Source organism: Pelophylax lessonae, assembly GCF_965119305.1.
Source record: "Pelophylax lessonae genome assembly, chromosome: 1".
NCBI classification, from domain to species: domain Eukaryota; kingdom Metazoa; phylum Chordata; class Amphibia; order Anura; family Ranidae; genus Pelophylax; species Pelophylax lessonae.
The window spans coordinates 799,683,982-799,710,188 of NC_138768.1; the positions used below are offsets into that span (position 1 = coordinate 799,683,982).

At 44.8% G+C, this 26,207-nt stretch overlaps 1 protein-coding gene across 1 annotated transcript in view; it reads left to right on the top strand.

Annotated features, from left to right (window-relative positions):
* The first annotated feature begins 12,794 nt into the window (after window positions 1–12,794).
* Window positions 12,795–26,207, top strand: part of HTRA3 (HtrA serine peptidase 3) — a 49,209-nt gene continuing 35,796 nt past the window's right edge. Inside the window, exon 1 of the mRNA XM_082243180.1 lies at window positions 12,795–13,334. Coding sequence (XP_082099306.1) covers window positions 12,926–13,334 — 409 coding nt within the window. The 5' untranslated portion in view covers window positions 12,795–12,925. The remainder of the gene's footprint in view (window positions 13,335–26,207) is intronic.

Sequence of the window (26,207 nt, forward strand, 5' to 3'; positions counted from 1 at the left end):
CGATCCCTGGCCCTGAATGCCAGCATTTCAAAATTCTTGGCCTTTGAAATGCTGTCATTCCGTCTGGTGGAGACGCACAGTTTTAAAAGCCTTATGTCGGTGGCTGTCCCACAGTACGTCGTGCCCAGCTGCCACTACTTTTCCAGGCAAGCCATCCCTTCCCTGCACAACCAAGTGGGGGAAGAAATCAGGTGTGCACTGCGCAACGCCATCTGTGCCAAGGTCCACCTAACTACCGATACGTGGACCAGTAAGCACGGTCAGGGGTGTTATATCTCCCTAACGGCACACTGGGTAAATGCAGTGGCGGATGGGCCTGAGGCGGATAGCAATTTGGCGCATGTCCTTCCACGACCGAGGATTGCAGGGCGCTTCAGTTTGCCTCCTGTTCCTAACTCCTCCTACTCCGCTTCCTCATCCTCTACCGCCTCCTCATCCGGTCAGCGTAACACCTTCACCACCAACTTCAGCACAGCCAGGGGTAAACGACAGAAGGCAGTTTTAAAACTTGCCTGTTTGGGGGAAAAACCACACACCGCGCAGGAGTTGTGGAGGAGCATGGAACAGCAGACAAATGAGTGGTTGCTGCCAGCGAGCCTCAAGCCCGGCCTGGTGGTGTGCGATAACGGGCGAAATCTCATAGCAGCTCTTGGCCTAGCCGGTTTGACGCACATCCCTTGCCTGGCGCATGTGCTGAATTTGGTGGTGCAGAGGTTCCTTAAAAATTACCCCGATATGTCAGAGCTGCTGCAGAAAGTGCGGGCCGTCTGTGCGCACTTTCGGCGTTCTCACCCTGCTGCTGCTCGCCTGTTAGCGCTGCAGCGTAACTGCGGCCTTCCCGCTCACTGCCTCATATGTGACGTGCCTACAAGGTGGAACTCCTGTTGGAAAGACTGTGCGAGCAGCAGCAGGCCATAGTGGAGTTTTAGCTGCAGCACGCACGCGTGAGTCGCTCTGCGGAACAGCACCACTTCACCACCAATAACTGGGCCTCCATGCGAGACCTGTGTGCCTTGTTGCGCTGTTTTGAGTACTCCACCAACATGGCCAGTGCCGATGACGCCGTTGTCAGCTTAACTATCCCACTTCTATGCCTCCTTCAAAAAACTATTCGGGCGATGATGGAAGAGGATGTGGCACAGGATGAGGAGGAGGAGGATGAAGAGGTAACATTTCCAAGGCTTTCAGGGCAATCATTCACAAGTGGCTCCGAGGGTGGGTTCCTGCACACACAAACGCCAGGGACACAATTGTCCAGCAGGGGCACAGTTCTGGAGGATGAGGAGGAGGAGATGGAGGAGGAGATGGAACCATGTTCACAGCAGGGTGGCACCCAGGCCAGCTCATGGCCATCACTGGTGCGTGGCTGGGGGGATACAGAGGACACAGACGATACGCCTCCCACAGAGGACAGCCTTTCGTTGCCTCTGGGCAGCCTGGCACACATGAGCGATTACATGCTGCAGTGTCTCCACAACGACCGCCGAGTTGCCCACATTCTAACTTGTGCTGATTACTGGGTGGCCACGCTGCTGGATCCCCGTTACAAGGACAACGTAACGTCCTTAATTCTCTCGCTGGAGCGTGATCGCAAGATGCTCGAGTACAAGCGCACGCTGGTAGACGTGATTCTCCTGGCATTCCCACTTGACAGCGGGGCCACAGTGGAAGCACAAGGCCAAGGCAGAGGAGGAGGAGGAGGAAGAGGTCGCCAACGCAACCAGGGCACCGCCAGCACCTCAGAAGGCAGGGTTAGCATGGCCGAAATGTGGAAAAGCTTTGTCAGCACGCCACAACAAACAGCAGCACCAGCAGCTCATATGGAACGTCTTAGCAGAAGGCAGCATTTCAGCAACATGGTGGAGCAGTATGTGTGCACACGCCTACATGTAGTGAATGACGGGTCTGCCCCCTTCAACTTCTGGGTCTCCAAATTGGGCACATGGCCTGAGCTTGCCCTTTAAACCTTGGAGGTGCTGGCGTGCCCTGCAGCCAGTGTATTATCTGAACGTGTATTTAGCACGGCTGGGTGCGTTATCACAGACAAGCGCAGCCGCCTGTCCAGAGACAATGTGGACAAGCTCACGTTCATTAAAATGAACCAGGCATGGATCCCACAGGACTTTTCCGTACCTTGTGCAGAATAGAGATGGATACCGACCTTACCCAGCCATTGTCTGAAAAAAAGCAGTGTTGGCTACCTCGTCCTCCTCCACCTACACCGCCACATCCACCACCACCTCAACCTCCCTCCTACTCCATATGGGCCTCGTCCTTCACAGATGAAGAAAATTGTTTTATTTTTCTGTTTTTTTTTGTTGTTTTAAGTTATTTCCCTAACCACATTTGTTTGCAGAGCACTTGCCATGCTCTTAACTACGTTTTGCTGCCATTGGCAGCACTCTAGCCCTTTCCATTGGTGTTTTAGAGCCATTTTAGTGCCTGAAAGTTCGGGTCCCCATTGACTTCAATGGGGTTCAGTGTCCGGGTAAAGTACGGAAAAAGTCCGGGACACGGACCCAGACTTTTTTTTTCAAGTTCGGCCGAACCCGCCGAACACGGACATCCAGGTGTCCGCTCAACTCTAGCTATGACTAAAGCCTAAGTACGGCTAAAATAAAAAAACACACAAAAAAGTGCAAGGGACATAACTTAAAGTCAGTAGGATGTGTCCCTTGTGCTGATACCTCTTCTGTTAGGACCTACTCCATTTATGCCCTCCCCTCCCCCCTCCCCCACCCCTGCCAGGGTAATTTTCCAGTGCAGCGGGGAATAATAGAACTAAGGGGCAGCCACGGGTTCTCATCAAGAAAGCCCAACTTTGCCTGCCCGTATCACCCAGCTCGCTCCACCACTAATAGAAGCCATACTATAGCTTCTATAAAATGGAACCTGATCGATAAATGGTAGGGGAAGACTTATCAATCATCTTCACCTTCATTTATGGATCACATTTTATTCATAGAAGCTGTACTAAGGCTTCTATGAATGCTGGAGCTGGGCAGAAATGGCAGGTATAGGCGGGCACTCTCAATGTGAGCCTTTGACATCTCCCACAATTTTTTTGACCTCTGTGTATCGGAAGATTATGGAGAACATGGATGGAGGAGGATTTTACCTACCAGAAGAGTCATGGGCACAAGGGACACATCCTACTGACTGTAAGTTGTGCACCTTGTGTTGATTTTAGGGTTTTTTATTTTGACCTCATACACACAGACATCTAATGGCTGCAAACCTTTCTGATGTAAAAACCCTGGCAATTTCCTGCACCTGGGGAGCTGCAGGTACTGAGTACAGCCGCCCATACAATGGCTATACTCATGTAAACGCTGATGGCTTCTGCATCGGTATTAACAGTGCATATGGCATATTTCCCAAAGTATCTCTTTTACGTTTTGGGCAAATTTGCCGCATGCCCGAGTAAATGCCAATGCAGAAACCTTCAGAGTTTACAAGAGTATGGCCACAAGCACCATTTCACTCAAAGGGGCAGCTGTGCAGGATGGAGCAGAGTGTCAAAGACAGGAGCTCATCATTGTGCTGATTGTCATTTCACTGTCCAGTCACAGGCTGGGGGTGTGGAAGAGACCTGTATGTGAATGCAGAGAAAGATCAGGTCCCCTCCCCTGCTAGATATGACTGTGCTGTGTGACAGAACTGTGCAAATTGTAGGATTAAATGGACAGAAACACAAATCTTTTGGCAGGTTAAACTGCTCTCATAGATTTTATCTGTGTATTTAGCTGTTTGCCTGAAGTTCAGTTTTAAGCCCCTGAGGTTGATTTGTGATTTTTTTTTTTAAACAGTGTTTTATTGTTTTTTTCATTACAAGAAGTACTATAGAAACATTTCACAAATACAGTACAATATAAGCATAACAATATCTCGCTATCAGCACTTGTCTGACAATATATCAAGTCAATGATATCTCTGTAATTATTGTAAAAAGAGAAATCAGTATATATTTCCCAAACTAGCAGCAATATCAACAGAAAACAGTTCTCAACTAAACAAAACTTAAACAACTAAGCACTTGCACATAGAGTGCAATCTGATTTCACAGGTAACCCATAGAATAAAAGGCTGGTTGATTTGTGTTCATGTGTTTTACAGTTTGTTTGCAATTTGTCTGTTTCAGTAAAATTTTATTGAAGTTTTGCAAGTTACAAAACAATAGCTGACCTCAAAAACAGTAAGAGACTTGGCGTTGGTCAAGAGTGCAATCATACATCAGGAGCGTTACTACCAAAAGTCACGCTGTGGCGTAGTACAATAATATTTTTTGGGATGACCCAACTGCCAAGTCATTGTCATTTGATGAGTTTCAAAGGGTACAGAAGAGAAAAAGATCTTAGCATAAGATAGGAAGTAGGGATCAAGAGGGAATAAAGAAAAGGACAGGTCAAGGGTAGGAGGGGATACAAGAGGGAATGGGGAGAGGACTTCAAGGCTGGGGACCCCCTGAATGCCTACATGGAGCATTTAATAAATTCCAGAGTTTTTTTTAGTTTTGGATAGAGTTGGGAAGGGTTAGAAATCTTCAAAGTTTTCATTGCTGTGTGTAGCATAGTGGCTTAGTTATTAGCAATTACACCTTGCAGCAATGGGGTCCATGGTCCTTATCTTGGCCAGGATGTTATCTTCATGAAGTTTGCATGGGTTTCCTCTCTTCCACACCCGAAACATGCTGGTAGCTTAATTGGCTCTTGTCCCAGTTAGCCTTAGCATGTGTGTTCAAATTGGCTATGCATATGCTTTCTCGTATTCTGCATGCCATTCCCAAGCCTGAGCAATTGAGGAGGGTTAAGGAAAGACCATTACACGTAAAAAAATGCTCTCATGTATTTCAGACTGGGTGCCAGAGAGTTGGCCGACAGAATTGCCACTAGTTGGATATGCCTGTATGGGTATACAGTATATGTACATTGGAAGAAAAACATATAGTAAAATATAACCAACACTGTGATGCGTTTTCATGCAGTGGCTTGAAGGGCATGGGCACTTGCACATCGGCCGCAGTGTTAGTGCAGCGCAGTGTGAAAAATGGTGTGTAAAGATCCTGAGGATTAACCAGGGGATCAACAGCATACAACACCGGTTACCCTCTGTGTAAGCATTGGTGGAAATGACAATCACTGGCAGTCCCAGTAGAAAGAAAAAAATGAATGCATCGAATAAAGTGAATGGGTAGCCCAAGTACTAAACATCAACTAACGGATCTGACTAAATGGGTGATGCAGCCAAGCCAAAGGAGAGGGCACTCCATCTAGATAGAAAACAGAAAAGGGGTGATCAGTGCAAACACTCCATGGTGTAATAAATATTAAAACATGAAATGTATCAAACTAATATAAATGCATCTCAAAAAAATGACTAGGAGCAGGCGAATAATAGTAACTCTGATAGGATCAGGAAGCCAGCACCCTCAGATGGAATGCATCCAACCTTTGCCACAAACTTGGGAAGGGGAATGGGGCCATACACGAGTACTGATAAGGGATCTCCTTTACAGTGTCTGAAACCCAGAAGTGTAGCTCCGAGCCTTGGAACTTTCTCTGCCTGCTCTAACTCCTCGCACATGCGCAGCCAGGACTGCATTGCACATGGTTACAGGTGGTTGCACCGTGGCTCCATTAAATTCAACATGTTGTGTTCGGTAGTAGTACTGCCCGACAATTGTGACAGAGGGCATGTGTACAGATCTGTGCAGCTGCATGCCCTTGTTCAGGTGGGCAGTCAGGAGGCAATAAAACTGTTACTCAACTGCTTGTCTTTACTGTCACTTGGCCACACATCTTAATGAACAATTACTGCACTTTCATTCAGTCTCTAAATTGTGTGATTTTTTTTTTGTATTTCGAAAAGCCACTATAAAGGAAAAGTAGTGGTAAAAAAAACAGTTTTGGTTTAACCCAAGTTTCTTTTTTTTTTTTTTTTAATTCTTCTAGTTGGTGTTATGTGGAGCATGGCACAGGCTTGTCCTTCATCCACAAATTTGATAAATGGTGTTTGTTTTTCTCATCTCAGAAAATCGGGAGTTATTCTTATAATAAACATAAATGCTTGTACGTGTCTCTTTGTATTGAAGAGACATACATGATCCTGTCTTTGATTTCACACAACAAGGCACCTGATATTAAGCTGCTCTTATAGCACAGCTTGAAAAATATTAGTAGGTATTATTGGGCCTAGTTTGAGTGGTATGTCTGGGAGTTATCTAAAAAAACGTTTGGAATGACACTTGAGACTTTTCATAAGATGTTTCATTTACTTCTCTGTCATGAAAACACAACATTTCCTGGTCCTGTTCAGAACAGACAGTAACAAAGACACATTATCTGCTATTTGGTGATAAAAGAGTCACCCACTGGGCTCCAAGGCTGGGTAAAAAGGGATGCCATTGAGACTTCTAGATAAGGGCTTTTCCAGATAAGAAGAGAATTTAAATGCTCCTGTCCATATAAAACCACATAAATATTAAATATATAAATCTGCAATCTAGCTGAATGTAGCACCAGCCTCTATACAACGTGAAGAAACACAGAAGCAAAAAAAAATATACATTTGAAAAAAGGAAAAAAGAAATAAAACCCTGCCCAACACACTACATTTTGTGGTAATCATTAATTTCCCTCACTCAACTAGAGCAGGGTTCTCGAAACTTTCTAAACAAAGGGCCAGTTTACTATCCTGTAGACTTTAGAGGGTCAGACTGTGGCAAGTGGGAGTGGAAATTGTCCTGGCATTGGTAACAATGCCCCATCATTGGTATCCGTGAGAGAAATAGTACCCCATCATTGGTGTCAGTGCAGAGAATTAGTGCCACACACTGTTGGTATCAGTTACAGGAAATATGCTCCATTGTTGGTGTCAGTGGAAGGAATTATGCCCCACTGTTAATGTCAGTGGGAGGAAAAGTGCCCTAAAATTCCCATGCAAAGGGCCACATCCAGGCCCTGAGCGGCAGTTTGGAGATCACTGAACTAGAGTGACAGTTGCTCAATCCAGCACTTTCAGCTGGATTAAAGCTTTGTTCTTGAAGAATCAAGCGTTTGTCCATGCAAGAGCTGTGCTTGCCCACACAGGGATGCTCAAGTGTTCTGTGCAGGGCTGCTGTTAGAAATTGCGGGGCCCCGTACAGACTACCTGGCAGGAAAATATTAAAGATATATTTAGCTAAAATTACAACAAAGTCACTATTAGCAGACACAAATATAACATAACTCGCATAATTCCTGCTAAATCTAAAAAAAAACTATGTTAAATAAAAAAGAAGATGAGATGAGAAAAATATACAGGCTGGGCAGTTGGAGCTCAGTGATCAGAGAGACAGAGAGAGAGAAACAAAGTTACAATTTACAAATAAACTCCTGAGCAGAGATAAGTGCTGGGAGGGGGGGCCCACACAAGGGAGGGGGATTAGTGAGGGTCTCTTTCTCAACAGATAAAAGCTGATAGCAGGGAGAGGGACAGATCAGATTCAGGTGCTGGAGGAAGATTTCTGTATTCGTCATCCATCACTAATCCCCCTCTCTGTGTGGGCCCCCCTGTGTGCTCGAGGCCCCTACAAGAGGGCTGGTGGTCCCCCCCTATCAGCGTCCCTGGTTCTGTGCATCCCAGTACAGGCAGTCTCATACATGTCAATTGGGATGCAACGGCTGCATAGACACAGCTACTGCTCCCAATGTGACAGCCATGTGGGTATGTATTGCAATTGGTGCCTCCTGCCTAGATAAAAAAGGTTAATTGTTCCTCATATTTCCTGAGTATTCATAATACCACACCCTGCCGGTGGATTATAAATACAAGGGGAGGCAACTTTACAGGGAGTTGCTCCATGTATGGAAAAGAAATAGGGAGAACTGTGCTACCATGTAATCAAACTTTGTGCGCTCCTCTACCCCCTTTGTAGGAGCCCATTCGGGGTTCCTAAAGATGGACATTGTGGTAAAAAAAAAAAATGGACTTTCTTATTACTAACAAGGTATGATCTACTATTGAGCAGGGGCACCAGGAGGCACCAAGGTTAAAATGATATGCGAATACTACTTTGATGTTTTTTTGGAAGTGCAATGCAATACCAGCTGTAATGGAAGAATGCCTTCAGTAAAGAGAGGTCCGTTGTTAAAGGATATTTGCCTGGTCTGAAGCTATTTAAGAATATGCTAAAGGAATGAATGTATGGCATATCACATAACACAGTCACACTAAGGGGAAAGACACAGTAAAAATGTGATTTAACCCAACCAGGCCTTAGAAAGCAAGAGTAATGATACGCAGCTCAAACTGGAGGGAGTGCATGTAGACAGAAAGTGAATGAAAGAGGGCGGAGAAGATCAGGAGCACTTAGATGCAAAAAAAATAAAGCAGAAAACAGAATATAAATGCATCTCAAAAAGAAAGCTTGGCAATTGTCTGATACATATTGCATTACTCAACCAAAAGTCATTCAGGTAGAGGCACCTTTAGGACTCAAGCAAGCATTTTGCACTGTGTGCCTGAACTATTATGCAATGTACTAAAGTAAAACTAGCCATAACTTGACCTTCATAGGTATCACTAGGCTTTGCCTCTGGTTCTCATGATATTTCCTATAGACATAAGGCAAACCTGTGTTTAGCACCCTCCTTCCCTCTTCCTATTGAAAACTATGTTCTTTTTGAGTGATAAGGAGTGCAACTAACAACTGGAATCTATTTTAATTACCTCTTAGGGTAGTATCATATCAAAAGATATGCAGAGAAGGCCATCTGGCTGTCAGAAACTATCAGTAGAACCTGGTAACAGCCGGTAGGTGGAGACAGGGCCGGTGCTAGACTATTTTACGCCCTAGGCAAGACCAGCTACTTGCGCCCCCCCGCCCCCAAAAAAATAAAATAAAAAGGGAAGGGGTTAAAAACTCCTCTATGTCATACTCAGTGATCCTGATCTGATGGCTCCGCTATGTTATGATGTCATACACAGTGACCCCCATATTCCTCCATGTCACACCTTGGGACCCTAATGTCCCTCTATGCCACACCAAGGGACTGCGATGATCCTCCATGTCACACCAGGGGCACCTGATGTTTCTCCATGTCATACCCAGAGACCCTGATGTTTTCCATGTCACACCTGGGGACCTCAGTCCCCCATGGCAACCCAGGGACCCCAATTCCTCATGGCACACCTGCTGACCCCGAAACCCTGTTACCCCCGGTGACCCCTATCCCCCATGGCATACCTGGTGACCCTGATTCCCATTCACACCAGGGAACCTCCATGTCACACCCAGGGACCCCGATCCCCTGTTCTGGAGACACTCACTGGGCGGTATGAAGAGAGTGGCCCGCACTCTGCCCTCCTTCACCGTGATCCTGCTGATTCCTTCTCCTAGGATGCTCCTCTTCTGGACCACAGTGCTCACCACAGCTCCAACCGGCTCCTGGTGAAGGGTGAAGCAGCAGTCAGAGAACTCCACACGTCCCTGATCCCCAACCTCCTCAGACCATTCCGGTGCCTCGTTGTTTCTGCTCCAGTAAAGGTGCCGCCCTGCAGTGCCAAGCTTGGGGTCAGGTTCAGCTCTCCCTGCTTAATACCGACCCAGGGAAATGAACGGCTGCCCACCAGCTCAGTGCAGAGAGTCACTTCCTGCCCAGGGTTTACACCACTCAGCTCCAGCCAAAGAGGATCATCATGCAGGCAGCAATCCTGTGGGCTCCCTTCCTGCCTCTTGGGCCCCCCCAAAAGTGGTGGAAAGCCAGGGCCTGGTAGTTCAGCCACTGCCCCAGACACCTGGCATCTTCCTCTGTCCATTTTTCCTCCCCCACTGCCGCCCCTCCCCTCAGCTCACAAGGATCATTCATGATGGACAGAGAGTGCCGACTCATGGCTGCACCTCTAGGTTGCAATGCGCCCTAGGTGGCTGCCTAGTTTGCCTAGTGGAAGCACCGGCCCTGGGTGGAGACCCAGTAAATACTCAATAGGAACCTTTGAGCCTAGGATCTGATTTTCAGCAGGAAACAGATGAAAGCCGTCAAAGAAGTAAAAGAAACTGGGATGACTAGAGGCAGAAATCACAGAGCACAGGTGGTACAGGTAGAAGGAAGCTGGTCTTCAGATGTTAGAGTTAGTGGTAGAAATAAAAGAAGCACCTGGTTTGCCCCAGAACAACTAACGACGTGCATAGGATTTCCTACAAGGTTCCTTCTAGGATGCAGCCCCAAGGTTTGTTACACTGGGAACAAGCAGAAGTGAAATTACACAACCAGAAGTGGCCATAGGTGGAGTTGAGGAGAACCTAATCTGAAGGCAAGGTCAGAACCAAGCTAGGAATCAGAACTAAGTGTCATCAGAGTACTGAAGCTAGAGACAAACCATGGTTGAGGATCAAGGCATGAAGAAGTAACTAGTTCAAACTGAAAGCAAATGAGCCAAAAGTAGAGATATCAAATCAGAGGCCGAGGACACAAGCTGGGCCAAGGCAAGAAACTAGCTCAGAACATAAAATCAGATATAGTCAGACTATCTAGCAACATAGAAGAGTGATGGCAAGAAAAAGACCCAAGTGGTTCATCAAGTCTGCTGGAAGTCTTTTCTAAGCATCGACTACTCTTTTGGTAAATTCATACTTTCATTGGCTAGTTTTGAACTTTCATCCTTCTAATTTGAAGATATGTCTATGTGATTTTGATCTTAGCTTCATATATGTAAAATATCGTCCTCCTGAACGTTATTCACACACTAATGTATCTAAAGGTTTCAATCATGTCTGCATATTTCTATGTTCTATTCCTATTTAATTCTATTATCATCTTATATTTTTATTATTATTCTTATAGTTTATCTTCTATCTTTCTTAAACAAAAATGCCCCTAACTCTGATTTACATGCTCTTCATACAGGGCTTGCAAGTTAACTTTTTTCCTACTACATGTTCCAGATTGGAGTCTCAGAAAGAACTGAAACCAACTGACAGCTTAACAGCCAGACAGTTAGTATTTTTAGCAATCGCAGCCTCCATAATTCTCTCCTGACAGGTTTACTTTAGCATACATCTATTGTGAAAGACATATGTGACTTCAAATCATTGACATTACGGAGTACTCAACTCTTAGCATAACAGTCATTACATCTGAAAATCCTTTTTCGTGGAAATGTTCACAATATATTGTATCGACTTCATTAAAATGCCTTTTCGTAGTGTAATGCAGACTTCTGACTTGCAGCCAGGTCTGGAGGAACTTGTGGGTGATTTATCATGTAATTAATGTGTGTCAGCAGTTTGGTGTCCTGTCACTTCTTATATTTTCATAGGATCAGTAGCTGTAATTTAGTTTTCATCTGTTAACTCTGAGAAACAAACTGGTGGCTGAAATTCAGATGACAGAAGAGTCTGGTGTCACTGAGGCACACATCTGGCATGAAGAATGAAATGTCACTGTCATCCTCTCCATATAGTGAACGCCAGAGCAGGAGAATGGGTGGGGAGGGGTTGGTGAAGGCTGAGTTTTAAGAGATCCTAAACATCGCTGCTCCAGCCCATGTAACTCCCCCCAGCTCAAACACAGCCTCTCACAAAACTCTGCCATAAAATACAAGTCACACTCAGCTGCATAGTCTATACACTGTGCATTAGGATCCTGGCCATTCCTGCCTGACTCCAATGCAGAAAGAGCACAGCTGCACTCAGAACCTTGGTACCCTGTATCATCATACTGGCTGCAGGATATAGAAGATAGAGTGCCCACAGGAGTCAGAGTCAGCCTGCTGGGTAGAGAGGACAGACCTCAGTGCCCACAGAGGAGTGAGCTACAGCCTGCAGGGTACAGAGGATAGACATCAATGCCTATGTAGAGGTGAGCTACAGCCTGCAGGGTACAGAGGATAGACATCAATGCCTATGTAGAGGTGAGCTACAGCCTGCAGGGTAGAGAAGATAGACCTCAGTGCCTACTAAGAGGTGAGCTCCAGACTGCAGGGTAGATAGAATAAACCTTCGTGCCTACAGGGGGGTGAGCTCCAGCCTTCAGGGTAGATAGAATAAACCGTCGTGCCTACAGGGGGGTGAGCTCCAGCCTTCAGGGTAGATAGAATAAACCGTCGTGCCTACAGGGGGGTGAGCTCCAGACTTCAGAGTAGATAGAATAGTCCTCAGTGCCTACAGGGGGGTGAGCTCCAACCTTCAGGGTGGATAGAATAGTCCTTAGTGCCTACAGAGAAGTAAGCTCCAGCCTGCAGGGTAGATAGAATAGTCCTCGGTGCCTACAGGGGGGTGAGCTCCAGCCTTCAGGGTGGATAGAATAGTCCTCAGGGCCTACAGAGGAGTGAGCTCCAGCCTGCAGGTAAGAGAGGATAGACCCCCCCAGAGGTGTGAGCTCCAGCCTGCAGGGTAGGGAGGATAGACCTCAGTGCCAATAGAGAAGTATGCTGTAACCTGCAAGATAGAACAGACAGACCTGAGTGCCTATGGAGGAGTGAACTCAGTTCTGCAGGGAGATAACGTTCAGCCCCCAAAGAAGAGGAAGTTCAAGTCTGTTCTCAGTTCAATGCCCACTGAGAAGTCAACTCCAGTCTGCATTGTAGAGAGGATAGACCTCAGTGCCTACAGAGCAGTGAGCTCCAGCCTTCAAGAAAGAGAGGGTTGGCCTCAATGCCCATAGAGGAGAGCACCTACAGAGGAGTGAGTTGCAGCCTGCAGTTTAGGGAGGATAGTCCTCAGTGTCCAGTGTAACACAGACTATAGATTAGAGAGAAGGGATCTCAGTGTCCACAGGGATTTGAGCTCAGCCTGCAGAGTACAGAGGATAGCCCTCAGTGTCCAGTGTGATCTAGCCTACAGAGTAGTAAGGATAGACCTCAGTGCCCATAGAGGAGTGAGCTCCAGCCTGCAGTGCAGACCTCAGTGCCCAGTGCGATCCAGCCTGCCTACCCTGTGCACATCATGAAGGGGTCTCCCTGCTACCCTATCATGCTCATCCTTCTTTCCCTCTCCCTCCTCCGCGGATCCTCAGCCTGCCCATCCCGCTGTGATGTTACAAGGTGCCCGAGCCCAGTCTGCCCCAGCGGGTACGTCCCTGATCGCTGCAACTGCTGCCTGATCTGCGCTGCGGGGGAAGGAGAGCCCTGTGGCCGGGAAGGAGACCCACCATGTGGGGATACTCTACACTGCAAACCACCGACTGGCAAGAGGGGCACCAAGGGGACGTGCCAGTGCAAACATGACTATCAGGTGTGTGCCAATGATGGGCAGACCTACGACAACCTGTGCCAACTGAAACTGGCAAGTCGGAGGGCGCTGCAGCAAGGGCACCCCCCAGTGGTGCAGGTGCACAAGGGAGCCTGCCAATCGGGTAAGGAGGAGCATGAAATGTGGGGTCACACCATGGACAGAATTATGGGGGGGGGGGGTGCTGGTGGGTGCTGATGTGTAAGACTTACAAGTCCCAACATACGTTGGGTGGCAATGTAATTTCTAAATTGAAGGGCTAGCCCAAGCTCCAAGGATCTGGCTTATGCATGACTAATATTACATATATCATCTACCTGTATATAAATCATATCACACCCAGGCTATATTTTAGTCCAATGAATGATGATTTATCCTTGTATCTATATAACGTTTTATTCGATTAGGAACTTTGTTTATTGTGTATAGATATAAAGAGGGGAAGGGTTGGAGTCCCTGTCAGATATTTATTGCTCTCTGTCCTCCTATTGGGGAGATTTCTGTCCAAGTAACAAATTTCATGCAAAATTTTGAGTTGCTGCCAGCTTTGCTTTATGGCCGTAGCACCAGTGGAGCACGACCTATTCAAGCGAATGGCGCACTCTGCAAGTGATGTGGCTGTGATCGGATAGCTGCAGCTTGCCAATTTTTTTAATGTGATGGCTGCATTAATTTTCTTTTTGTGGTTTTCTTTCCTTTGTTTTGAAACTGATGATCCCGCCAGTAAGTCAGTTTTTTTTCAATAGAACAGGTTCTCCTGCAGATGTAGCAGTTAAAGTGTTGAGACAAACCATTTACCACTGACAGGTGTGCTTACAATGATCAACTTGTATTTATATCTGTAAAACCTTTATCCCAAAGGGAAACACAACTGTTTGCTGTAACTGCTTATAAAGTGTAAGCTTGAGTTTGGCTTCAGTTTTTTAGTAGTTCTAAATATGCTAATACATTTAACACTCCCCTCCCCCCAGACTGGCAATGCTGCTGTCTGCTGTGCCTCCTGTGCTCATTCCGCAGTGCAGTTTTGATAAGTACCTTACCAAATCCCCTGGACTAAATGAGCACTTCACCCTTGCAGTGAGGACTTTTAGTATTTTTAGAGCTCAGCTTTAAATGCTTGTTTATGTCTGGGATTGGGGGGGGGGGGGCAAAAAGCTCCTGCAGGCTCCCTTCATGCTACGCTGCAGCTCTCGCATGTCCTGTGATGTCGTCAAATATAGTGTGGGGCCCATAGCCCTGAACTGGATGTGAGGACACCAAGGGAAAGTCCACGAGCTGGAGTGTAGGGGTTCAATGGCTGCCAGGGGAGGGGGGATCAGGTAGCTAAACTGCTTTTTTTGGTCCCCTAGGCATAAATGAGCATTTAACCCTTGCAGTCCGGGGTAGCCCTAATGTAAGGAAGGATTGCGCTTGTGTCAGTTAGTAAAGCAGTGGCTGGTGTCAGTAGGATGGTGGATGGTGTCAGTCAGTAAAGCAGTGGCTGGTGTTAGTGGGATGGTGTCAGTCAGTAGAACAGTGGATGGTGTCAGTCAGTAGAGCAGTGGCTGATGTCAGTAGGATAGTGGATGGTGTTGGTCAGTAGAGCAGAGGTTGGTGTCCATAGGACAGTGAATGGTGTCAGTAGGATGGTGGATGGTGTCAGTCAGTAAAGCAGTGGCTGGTGTCAGTAGGATGGTGGATGGTGTCAGTCAGTAAAGCAGTGGCTGGTGTCAGTAGGATGGTGGATGGTGTCAGTCAGTAAAGCAGTGGCTGGTGTTAGTGGGATGGTGTCAGTCAGTAGAACAGTGGATGGTGTCAGTCAGTAGAACAGTGGATGGTGTCAGTCAGTAAAGCAGTGGTTGTTGTCAGTAGGACAGTGGATGGTGTCAGTAGGATGGAGGATGGTGTCGTTCAGTAAAGCAGTGGTTGGTGTCAGTAGAATGGTGGATGGTGTCAGCCGGTAAAGCAGTGGTTGGTGTCAGTAAGATGGTGTCAGTCAGTAGTGCAGTGGTTGGTTGTCAGAAGGACAGTGGATGGTGTCAGTCAGTAGAGCAGTGGTTGGTGTCAGTGGGACAGTGGATGGTGTCGGTCGGTAAAGCAGTGGTTGGTGTCAGTAGAATGGTGGATGGTGTCAGTCAGTAAAGTGGTGTTTGGTGTCAATAGGATGGTGGATGGTGTCAGTCAGTAAAGCAGTGGTTGGTGTCAGTAGGATGGTGGATTGTGTCAGTCAGTAAAGCAGTGGTTGGTGTCAGTAGGATGGTGGATGGTGTCAGTCAGTAAAGCAGTGGCTGGTGTCAGTAGGATGGTGTCATTCAGTAAAGCAGTGGCTGGTGTCAGTAGGATGGTGTCAGTCAGTAAAGCAGTGGCTGGTATCAGTAGGGCAGTGAATGGTGTCAGTCAGTAATGCAGTGGTTGGTGTCAGTAGGATGGTGGATGGTGTCAGTTAGTAGAGGAGTGGTTGATGTCAGTAGGATGGTGGATGGTGTCAGTTAGTAGAGCAGTGGTTGATGTCAGTAGGATGGTGGATGGTGTCAGTCAGTAGAGCAGTGGTTGATGTCAGTAGGATGGTGGATGGTGTCAGTTAGTAGAGCAGTGGTTGATGTCAGTAGGATGGTGGATGGTGTCAGTCAGTAGAGCAGAGGTTGATGTCAGTAGGATGGTGGATGGTGTCAGTCAGTAGAGCAGAGGTTGATGTCAGTAGGATGGTGGATGGTGTCAGTTAGTAGAGCAGTGGTTGATGTCAGTAGGATGGTGGATGGTGTCAGTCAGTAGAGCAGAGGTTGATGTCAGTAGGATGGTGGATGGTGTCAGTTAGTAGAGCAGTGGTTGATGTCAGTAGGATGGTGGATGGTGTCAGTCAGTAGAGCAGAGGACTTTGTCATAAGGGCAGAGGATGGTGTCAGTAGAGCGGTGTCAGTAGGGCGGAGATTGGTGTCAGTAGGGTGGAGATTGGTGTCAGTAGAGCAGTGGACTTTGTCATAAGGGCAGAGGATGGTGTCAGTAGAGCGGTGTCAGTAGGGCGGAGATTGGTGTCAGTAGAGCAGTGGATGGTATCAGTAGTTTTTTTTTTAATTATTTTTTACAATTTATAAAACATTTTTACAATACATTTATTTGTTTTTTGTTACAATGTTTTAGGAGCCCCGTGGGGGATTTTGTGAAACATATTACAGACCCCTGGTGTCTTACTTTTGAACTAGAGAAAGGGGCTAAGACCGAGATTCTTAGTTCCTTTCTCTGCAGCCTCTGCTGCACTGGGCAGTGAATGAATATGAAGTGCTCTGTGCTGAGCAGCCTTCTGTTCATTCACAAACTGAAGCATAGCACAGTTTATTATGCTTCGGTTATGAATGAATGCAAAGAGTGGTCGGTTTGATACAGCAGCGGGAATCAGTGATTAGGGTGTGCCCAGGCACACCAGGAACACCCCATGCACATGCCTATTATTGCACTCCAAATGTAAAAAGCAACTAACGCATCTTTTGCACATGAGAACACATGACAAACATGTGGTTTAAAAAACGCATGAAGCTCAAAAAGGTGCATGAGCTTCTTTTCCATGTTTTTCGAGTGTTGGGAAGCCCATTGAAAAGAATAGACTGCCCTATGGACATAAAACACGCATGTCTGCATGACGGGACAGGAGTGTGAATGCGGCTGATAATTGGATATGGTTTACAATGGATGGCCCATTATTATTACATGGGAAAGTGAGTTATTATACAGCGAGGACAGGAAAATGTACCTGGCTGTCTTCCAGAAATTGTGTCTGCTGAGTGCAAACAGAGCCTCATTGTATAATATTAATGGCAGCACTCAGGGAACGGTAAACTGGATCCTAATTGCTATTGTTGACTATGTAAGCAAATAATGTTATTCGTGCTCAGCATTGAGAGTGATCATAATACATGACCTGCAATACAAAGCCACTTTCTTTTTACGATGTGAAGCTTAGAAGACGCATGCTGCTAGAATACTGTAACAGTTTACAGAACGACAAATGTCGGCTGCTTGATTACATGGCGGAGAGCTATTAGTTGGACTTCCCAGACTGCCTCCACTGTAAATGGCCATTATTATCATATGCGGGTCATAGACATTGGATGGCAGCAGATAGAATTTAAACACTAAACAACTGTTGTTTTTTTTTCCCTAAGGTTTAAATACAGGGTTTGCCATTGGTGACCCGTTAATGAAAATTCCAGTTGCCTGGCTTTTGTTATGACAATCAGGTATTGTGGGGTTGATTTACTAAAATTGTATAGTGCAACATCTGGTACAGCTGTGCATATTAGCCAATCAGCTTTTAACTTTAGCTTGTTCAATTAAGCTTTAACAAAAAAAAAAAACCTGAAAGATGATTGGTTTCTATGCAGAGCTGGACCTGATTTTACACATACTCTCCAGTTTTAGTAAATGAGCCTGGGTTCACACTAGATGCAGTGCCAATTCACAGTGAATTTGCTGCGGATTCAGCACCTTTATCGCAATCTGTCCATGTGAACCAGTTGCGGAGTGTATGTTAAGTTTATAACACCCTGCAATCAGTTTGCAAAACGCAGCATGATTTGAAGAATCAGATCGCATGGGTGTTGGGTGCCTACAAAAACAAAAGGGTCCTGCACCAGTTTGTTGCAAATGCGGAGCAATTTGAGCCATACAAATCCATGGCTCAAATCACACCCCAGAGACACCGCATGTAAATCGCACAGGCAAGTGCTGAGATTCCTATGCAAGTTAAAGGCGTGTATCACACTGCAACAGTGCAAACCCAGGCCCAACCCCAGTATGTCTAGATACTTGTTCTAAGTTAGTGAGTTTTGGAACTGGAGGGTAGGCAAGGCACTGGGTGTGCTGTAAATACAGAGAACGCCATGATGTAATCATCACATTACCACGGTCCAACCATTCAAACAGCAGGAAAGTGCAAACCTGGAAAGAATATCTGGTGAAGATGGAAGCATCAGGAGCAGTGACAGTACAGCGCTGGAGGGTTGGGTTTGACAGGCAATTCTGCCATAATGTGCTAGTATGCGATGTACCCTAGAACAGTGTTTTTCAACCTTTTTTCAACCAAGGCATCCTTTAAAATCTGGCAGAATCTCGAAGGCACACCAACCAAAAATTTTAAAAAATTGAATTGTTACTTACATCAATGGGATTCAGGAATGCGTTGTATGGGGTGCAATGTTCAGGAATGCGTTGTACGGGGTGCAAGGTTCAGGAATGCGTTGTACGGGGTGCAAGGTTCAGGAATGCGTTGTACGGGGTGAAAGGTTCAGGAGTGCATTGTACAGGTAGCAAGGTTCAGCAGTGCATTGTACAAGGTGCAAGGTTCGGGAGTGCGTTGTATGAGGTGCAAGGTTCAGGAATGCGTTGTACAGGGTGCAAGGTTCAGCAATGCGTTGTACGGGGTGCAAGGTTCAGAAATGCATTGTACGGGGTGCAAGGTTCAGGAGTGCATTGTACGGGGTGCAAGGTTCAGGAGTGCATTGTACAGGGTGCAAGGTTCAGGAATGCGTTGTACGGGGTGCAAGGTTCAGGAATGTGTTGTGCGGGATGCAAGGTTCAGGAATGCGTTGTATGGGGTGCAAGGTTCAGGAATGTGTTGTACGGGTTGCAAGGTTCAGGAATGCGTTGTACAGAGTGCAAGGTTCAGGAATTAGTTAAACTGCAAAGACACCAATTAGTTAAACATTGCACACACATCCTAAAATCTTGATTAGCAGTATACAGAAGTTCAGATGGAACATAAATGAGTGGATTCAAGCAGGACATGCAGCAGTGTAACATCTTTCCAACGCAGCCAGGGATTGATGGGCAAGATGGGGGTGGCCACAATGAGATTGATTGGAGCTGTCAAATTGTAGCAGTGATGTCGGGAATGGGCGGGGCCGGTATGCAGGGCTCCGTCCCTTTGTTCCAGTTGGCATCGGCGGCGTGTATACATTGCTGGCCGGGGAGGAAGGTGGCAGGGGGCGGGGCCGATTGTAACTACTGTATATGCACCTGCAGCGGTGTATAATTCAGGTTCATTATACACTGCTATGGATGCACATAGAGTAGTTACAATTGGTCCCGCCCCCTGCCACCTTCCTCCCAGGCCAGCGGCTGTTTGTATAAGGTAAACAGGACAAAGGGGCAGAGCCCCACATATCCGCTCCACCCACCCCGACATCAATGCTTCATTTTGACAGCTCCACTCACTCTCATTGTGGACGCCCCCAGCTTGCCCACCAATCACTGGATACTGGATGGATGTTAGACTGCTGAGGCATGTAGCCCCAAGTTCTCAGGGCTAATCATTTGAAATAAGCAATACTGCTAAGTGGGGGTCATTTTGCAGTGGCACACCTGGGGACTCTTCAAGGCACACCAGTGTGTCGCGGCACACTGGTTGAGAAACCTTGCCCTAGAACATGCCATAAACCTGCAGGGTCCATTAAGAAAAAACAAAACAGGAGAATTTACTACTGCTTTGAAGTCCAGCTCCAGCCAAAACGTTATACTCTTGTTTACATGGATAGAAGGGGATGGTAAAGCAGGTGTTTTTACTGCCTCCCAACTGTGGGCATGGCAAATTCAATGTGGCTTATCAAGGATGGGGATACCCCCACCAAAATATTGTTCACAACCCCTGAACTGCTTGTTTTTTCTAGTTTGACATGGCCCAGCCATGGAAACCCATTGAAAGCTCACTCTCGGCCATGAGGAAGATCTCTCCAGGGTCCTGAAGAACTGTAAATACCCAGCATAAGGTGATAAAAAGAAAGTCCAGCACTGCCTACTTTCTAATTGGCAGTGTGTGTGGAAAGCTGGTGCTTTAGCATGGAGCTTGAGTTGGGGTGGTTTCCCGATGACAAAGCTGTACGCTTTCTGTCTGCATTAACTTAATCTGGACTTGAGTTGAAGTCAAGACCTTGTTTACAGTCTTTATCCAGGACTAATGAACTCTACAGAGGTACTTTCAGGCCTATAAGGTGCCTTGACACCAGCACTTTTGTTACTGCTTTACCTTTCGGGTCAGCCCATGTTAAAGTGGTTGTAAATCCACTTGTTATGTCTCTACAATCCACTCTGTTAGATAATAACATGTTCCCCACTGTATGTCCTTTATTAAAAAAAAAAAAAAGCCGATTTCTACCTTATATCAGAGCGTCTCCCGACGCTCACGTGACTCCTCGGCTCTCTTCTCTTCCAATCTGACAGCTACAATGGGAGAGGCCGAGAACTCCCGCCGACGTCAGCCGGGAGCTGGGGGGGGGGGGGGGGGGGAGGAGAGAGCCGAGAAGGCACATGAGCGCTGGGAGACGCTCTGATATAAGGTAGAAATTGGCTTTTATTTTAATAAAGGACATATAGTGGGTCACATATTATTTCTATCTATATATCAAACATTTGTAGGGATATTACTCATTATTATGCTCATAGCAGTGATGTGTGCTAAACCTACCTTCCAGCCAGGACTCCCTTTAAGTTCTAAGAATGTTGGCCAAACTAGAAGCTTCCTAAAGTCCTTTACATCCTGTGATGGCAAAGTTTAATTTTGTTTTGTATCCAGTTAAATGTGAATTGCTTTATCAATTATGGTAGCCATGAACTCATGGCTGCCCTCATTGGCACCAAGTTTTCACTGTTCTTTTACCTAAAGTGTAAGCTCTTATTTTCCAAAAGGCAGACTGTGCTACCCTGTATAGTTATAGCAGCATTAGAAAAATGGGGTTGGTTGCCTCAGGTTAAAGATTGGGACTTTATGGGCTATAGTCATTCATAGATAAATATGGTTTTTATATAAAAAACAAAATTTTATTCAAATTGTTAGTACAACATATATACATATAAATTGTGGTAATTCCAAGGATTGGAAAAACAATATACATCAAGTGTGTGGGTTATAGACCCATTGGTGTTGGTGAAGGAGAAAAGTAAGGAGTGGTGACATGGTGGAATAGTGACAACAAAATCTCTCTATTGTTCCACGCTTTTAATGGAGCGTCGGATCCATAGAGAGGGTATTCTGGTTTCCTACGCGTTTTGGCGGTAAGGCCTTTGTCAAGGAAGGTGTGTCAACCACGTTTGTTTAAATGGTGTGGATTATTTCGCTCCTGGGCCTTGCTTCAGATCCTTTTGGCCACATAAGAATCAAGGGGGACCCTGTATTCAAGTCTGTAGTGTTGGACTAAGTAGGGAGGGGAGTACAATCCCGGGTCCGGTCCAATTTGTGTGTGATTTCCAATAGTTCCACTAGGTGGTGCTGGTGGGCAGGTTTGTCTCCTTCATTTATTAAGGTGTCCAAGTGGTGGGTATCCTGGTATAGGTATGTCCCTTCGCAGCGGTCCGGGCGTCCTCACTCTCCCCCTCATTGGCATCAAGATTTCACTGTTCTTTTACCTAAAGTGTAAGCTCTTCTTTTCCAAAAGGCAGACTGTGCTACCCTGTATAGTTATAGCAGCATAGTATTCTAAACCTACCTTCCAGCCTGAGCTCTCTTTCAGTTTAAATAATATAGGCCAAAACCACATTAAAAAGAAGCATTCTTAAAATCCTCTGCAGCATGTGATTGCTTCCTCTAGAGTTATTGTAGGTATAGAGCAGCCATTGGGACAAGCACCCCCTAGTGCCACAGTAGGGAGCACCAGCATGTTCCCTTGTGTACTGTGTCCTGTTGCCCACTATGAGCTCAGTGGCTGGGACAGGAGAGAGTACACAGTGTAATTCATGTGGCCTGAAAAAAAAAGGTGGCACCCTCTACTGTTGCACTAGGGGACACTGGTCCCAACCGCTGTTCTTTCCTTACAATAACCTGGGATGGACCAATCACAGGCTGCAGAAGATTTTAATAAGGCTTATTTTTAATGAGGTTTTGGCCTATATTTTTTGAACTCAAAGAGAGCCCAGGCTGGAAGGTAGGTTTAGCATACTATGCTGCTATAAATATACAGGGCAGCATAGTCTGCTTTTTAATAAAAAGAGGTTACACTTTAAAGTGTAATTAAACCCACATCATTAAAAACTAATATTAAATGCTGTATTACATGCTCTTCATACTAAATCAGTCACTATGGGATTCATTTTCAGTATTCTGCAATAAACCTGGTTGATCCTGCCGTTTCCTATCTCCCCCATCTGTTCTGTACTTCATCTGTGGAATTTGCAGAGCAGTGTTGGCAGCTAGTGCACATGCTCAGTTTTTTTCTACCCTGAGCATTTCCTCCCCATCACATCTGAGCAGTCTATGTGGCTATAGAGTCACACATCTTGATCGATGGAGGCTTCACCTCCCTGTTATTCTAAGACACGAGCTGAAGAGGTGTGACACAGCTTGTGAATGGCAAAAATCCACCCATACCATGTTATTGCCAAACAATAACAAATATTTAATTTCATATATATTTGTATGACAATTTAAAGCAGTTTATTAATATTAATTATTTATTTTTACTCTTTTTTGTTTTGTTTTGCTTTTCTGAACATGTGACCAGCAGTAGAGGACTAGAAGCTCCTCCCGCTTATGTTTCCCTGCAGGCAGCCTGGGAAAGATCTGGGTCATGTGACAGCTGTAAATCGATTAGGAAAAGGGTACTTGATATTTTTTTTCTTTGTAATTAATAATAATTACAGTGCCCTTATCCACATATAGAAAGTGAAGGAATAATGTAAATTAAACAGTGTGTGTTTAGTATAAATTTAGGTAAAATGATTATGTCGGTGAATATGGCCACCATAACTGATCAAGCAATTCCAAATCAACTGGCTACAGAACTAAACTAACCTCTGCTACTGGCGCCTATCCTTTTTTCATGTGCTTACATTTGGGAATGCCTTTTTTTTTGCGTGACAACAAACCACAATGTATACTTTTCCTGTAAGCGTGCTAAGCCGTCCAGACTTAAAAATGGAAAATAAACATTAATCTTCCTAACCTTTCCTACAGTATATGAGTCGAAACACATAGTCAATGAACTGCAGCTTCACATCTGCAGTTGCCCCGGTATAACCGGTAGCTGATGGGTTTATTGATGTTTGCACTGAGGCCCATAATATGGAATTTTATGACCATGCGGTATAAAACATGTGAAGGTGCCATACATTGAGGTGATGAGTGAATAACACAGACATCTTTTCTTAGCTATGCCAATGTTCCTCCAGGGAGGGCAGGCATATAGCTCATGCTATACCTATATATTTATTTACAACCATTAGCTGGTAAAATGGGAGAGTCAAGTGTTTTCTTAGGTGTCTCTGTAAAGATTTAGCAGTGGCTGACAAGTCTTTATAGGGATTCCGACATTTCAAAGCTCACTTTACGTAATGGCAAATTTACTTTTTTTTTCTACAAATATTTTGCATACTTTTAGCATGAATGAGATCTACTACAGCCCATTTATAGGTCATATGATTCTAACTTTATTTAGAAATTTTAAATACCAATGGGTCATGGCAAATACAGGATTATTTGATAAAATAAAAAACAACTATGAAAAGTACAGCAGACAGCATACAAGCTTATTATAAATATAGCAAAATTTACACTCGAATCGGTACCTACTCTGTCCAAATGTAAAAAAAAAAAAATTTTGGTCAACATTCATCAGGCTTAAAAATGATTGTAAGTGATCACCATGTAAAACAACCAATTCAGTTTTAAATAAAATAATTGCAAAATATTTTTGTATAGATATAAAAAAACATTATAAATACCTTTTTTAACCTTTTTTTTTTACAAGTGATCCCATTCCCTCTAATCTCAGCTGCATAAGTGCTTGGGGGAGGAGAAGCAGCAGCACACTGAGCTTCCCAGTGAATGGCGGTGCAGCAGGGGCATGTCAGGACAAGTCTGATCATTGGAGGAGAGAATACTGAGTTCCTACCATAGCCAGAGAACTGACCACGGTGTTCTCTTCTGCTTTGTGAGGTCAGTTTTTAATAGGAAAGCAAGGGGACTGGCAGAAACACCAGGAATTTCACATAAAGGAAGCAATACAAAGAGAACAGGATACTTTCTCATACAAGTACATGGTACAGCAGGCACATATCAGGAATATTAAGTGTTGGAGTAGCAAAAGCTTTAAGGGTCCTTTCACACGGGCGTTCCGTATGTCCGTTTTTCATCCATCCGTTTGCGAATGAAAAACGGACATAGTGTATGTCTATGGGCTAGCGGACGTTAGTGGATGACCATCCGCTGACATCCATTTTGCATCCATTCCGTTAAGTTCTGTTTTTTGCAACGAGAACCCTATTTTTCTTCCGTTTTAAAAATGGAACGGATGCAAAAACGAATGTCAGCAGATGTCATCCACTAACGTCTGCTAGCCCATAGACATACATTATTGTCCTTTTTCATCCGCAAACAGATGGATGAAAAACAGACATATGGAACGGACCCTACAAAAGTGACATCCGTGTTTAAAAAAAAAAAGTCACTGAACAGAAAAAAAAAACGGAGCTGACCATGTGAAAGGACCCTAATGTACTTTAAGGTGCCTTATGTGTTCCTACATCTTGATAAATTAGGAACAGCCTATTTTAAAAATGTATTTAAACATTTCAGTGGTTACTTTTACATTTTTTAAGGTATCAGGATGTTATTTCACGTTGGTCAGCTTTAATGTTGCATAAAATCCCTCTTATGCCCCATACACACGTGCAGATTATCTGCAGACTTTTGTCTGCAGACTTACCAAAACCATATAATATGAGGTCAAACCTAAACACTTTCAATTTGTATGCAATCCGGCAGGCCCTTGCACTACATAGAAAAGGTAAGTCTGCAGACAAAAGTCTGCAGATAATCTGCATGTGTGTATGGGGCATTAAACAAATAATAAGTGCTTTTGCTATTATTTGTTAATGATCCATGAGCTTTTCATGCTAATATACTGCCCATCAAAGACAGCATGCTGTTTTATAAAATGTATTTATTTCACATGTCCAATAATGCCACTACAAATCAATAAAGCAACTGAAGAGGTTTAAATTAAGCCTTCACTGACCTCTGCAGTTGCAGGCACTGTAGGGAAATTAGACTTTAAAGTTTACAATAAAGACTTTTGGCAGCCTGCCACCTTTAATATAAATAAACAGTGCTTTAACCCTTTCATGATGCAGGTAAAACAATTACTAATGCCTGAACACAATTTTGCAACTTTGACATGTTAGTAAAACTGTACATATCTTCAAAACTATTTGCATATATAGGTGAATTATACCCCATTTTTTTCAGGAAATGTACCCCTCAGGGTTGCAGAAAAACCAGCACAGATTTCCAGCCATGAATGGTGACTCACAGATCTCTCATGTATAGAGAAAAAGGAAAACCCCAATAGTGCAACAAAGTTTAAACGCAAGTTTATTAAAATCAAATAAAACCTTCAAATATTGCACTCATAATTTATAGAATAACAATTTGTAGTAAGATAGCTGTAATGAACTGGTATATCCCGTTTGAGGTGGACCCAGCATGTAATAGGCAGTATTTCACCCGACCGATGTTAATTCCGCCAGAACATTACTTCCGGCACTGCGTGCTGCGTCACTCGACACGCTTTGTCATTACGACTTAATCCAAGGATTGGCTGTACGGCAGGGAATCCATCCAGGTATACACTCCTATATGCTAACGATTGACAATTGGCACATGCGCTAACCCCATGTCCCCAAAGCCTAGATATGCAAAGCTTTATACTGCACAGGACATAACACGGATAAATGATACATAAAAATTGGAAAATATTAAATGCAGCAATACGCACCTACTGATGCGTAAGCTGCCCCATTGTAAAATTACCTATAATCTCCAAACCATGAACCACTGCCATAAGCATGAACATAACAAATAATACTGCAAGCTGGAAAATTTAACCTGACAGGGAACTCTTATATCTTTCACAATAGACGAGTTTATCATGTGTAATACTTTGGTTTATTTGCTATGGTGTCCATGTGGCCTCTTTTATGTGGGGAGAACAAAAAGACTCCTCAAAGTACATATAGCAGAACATGTAGCCAATATTAA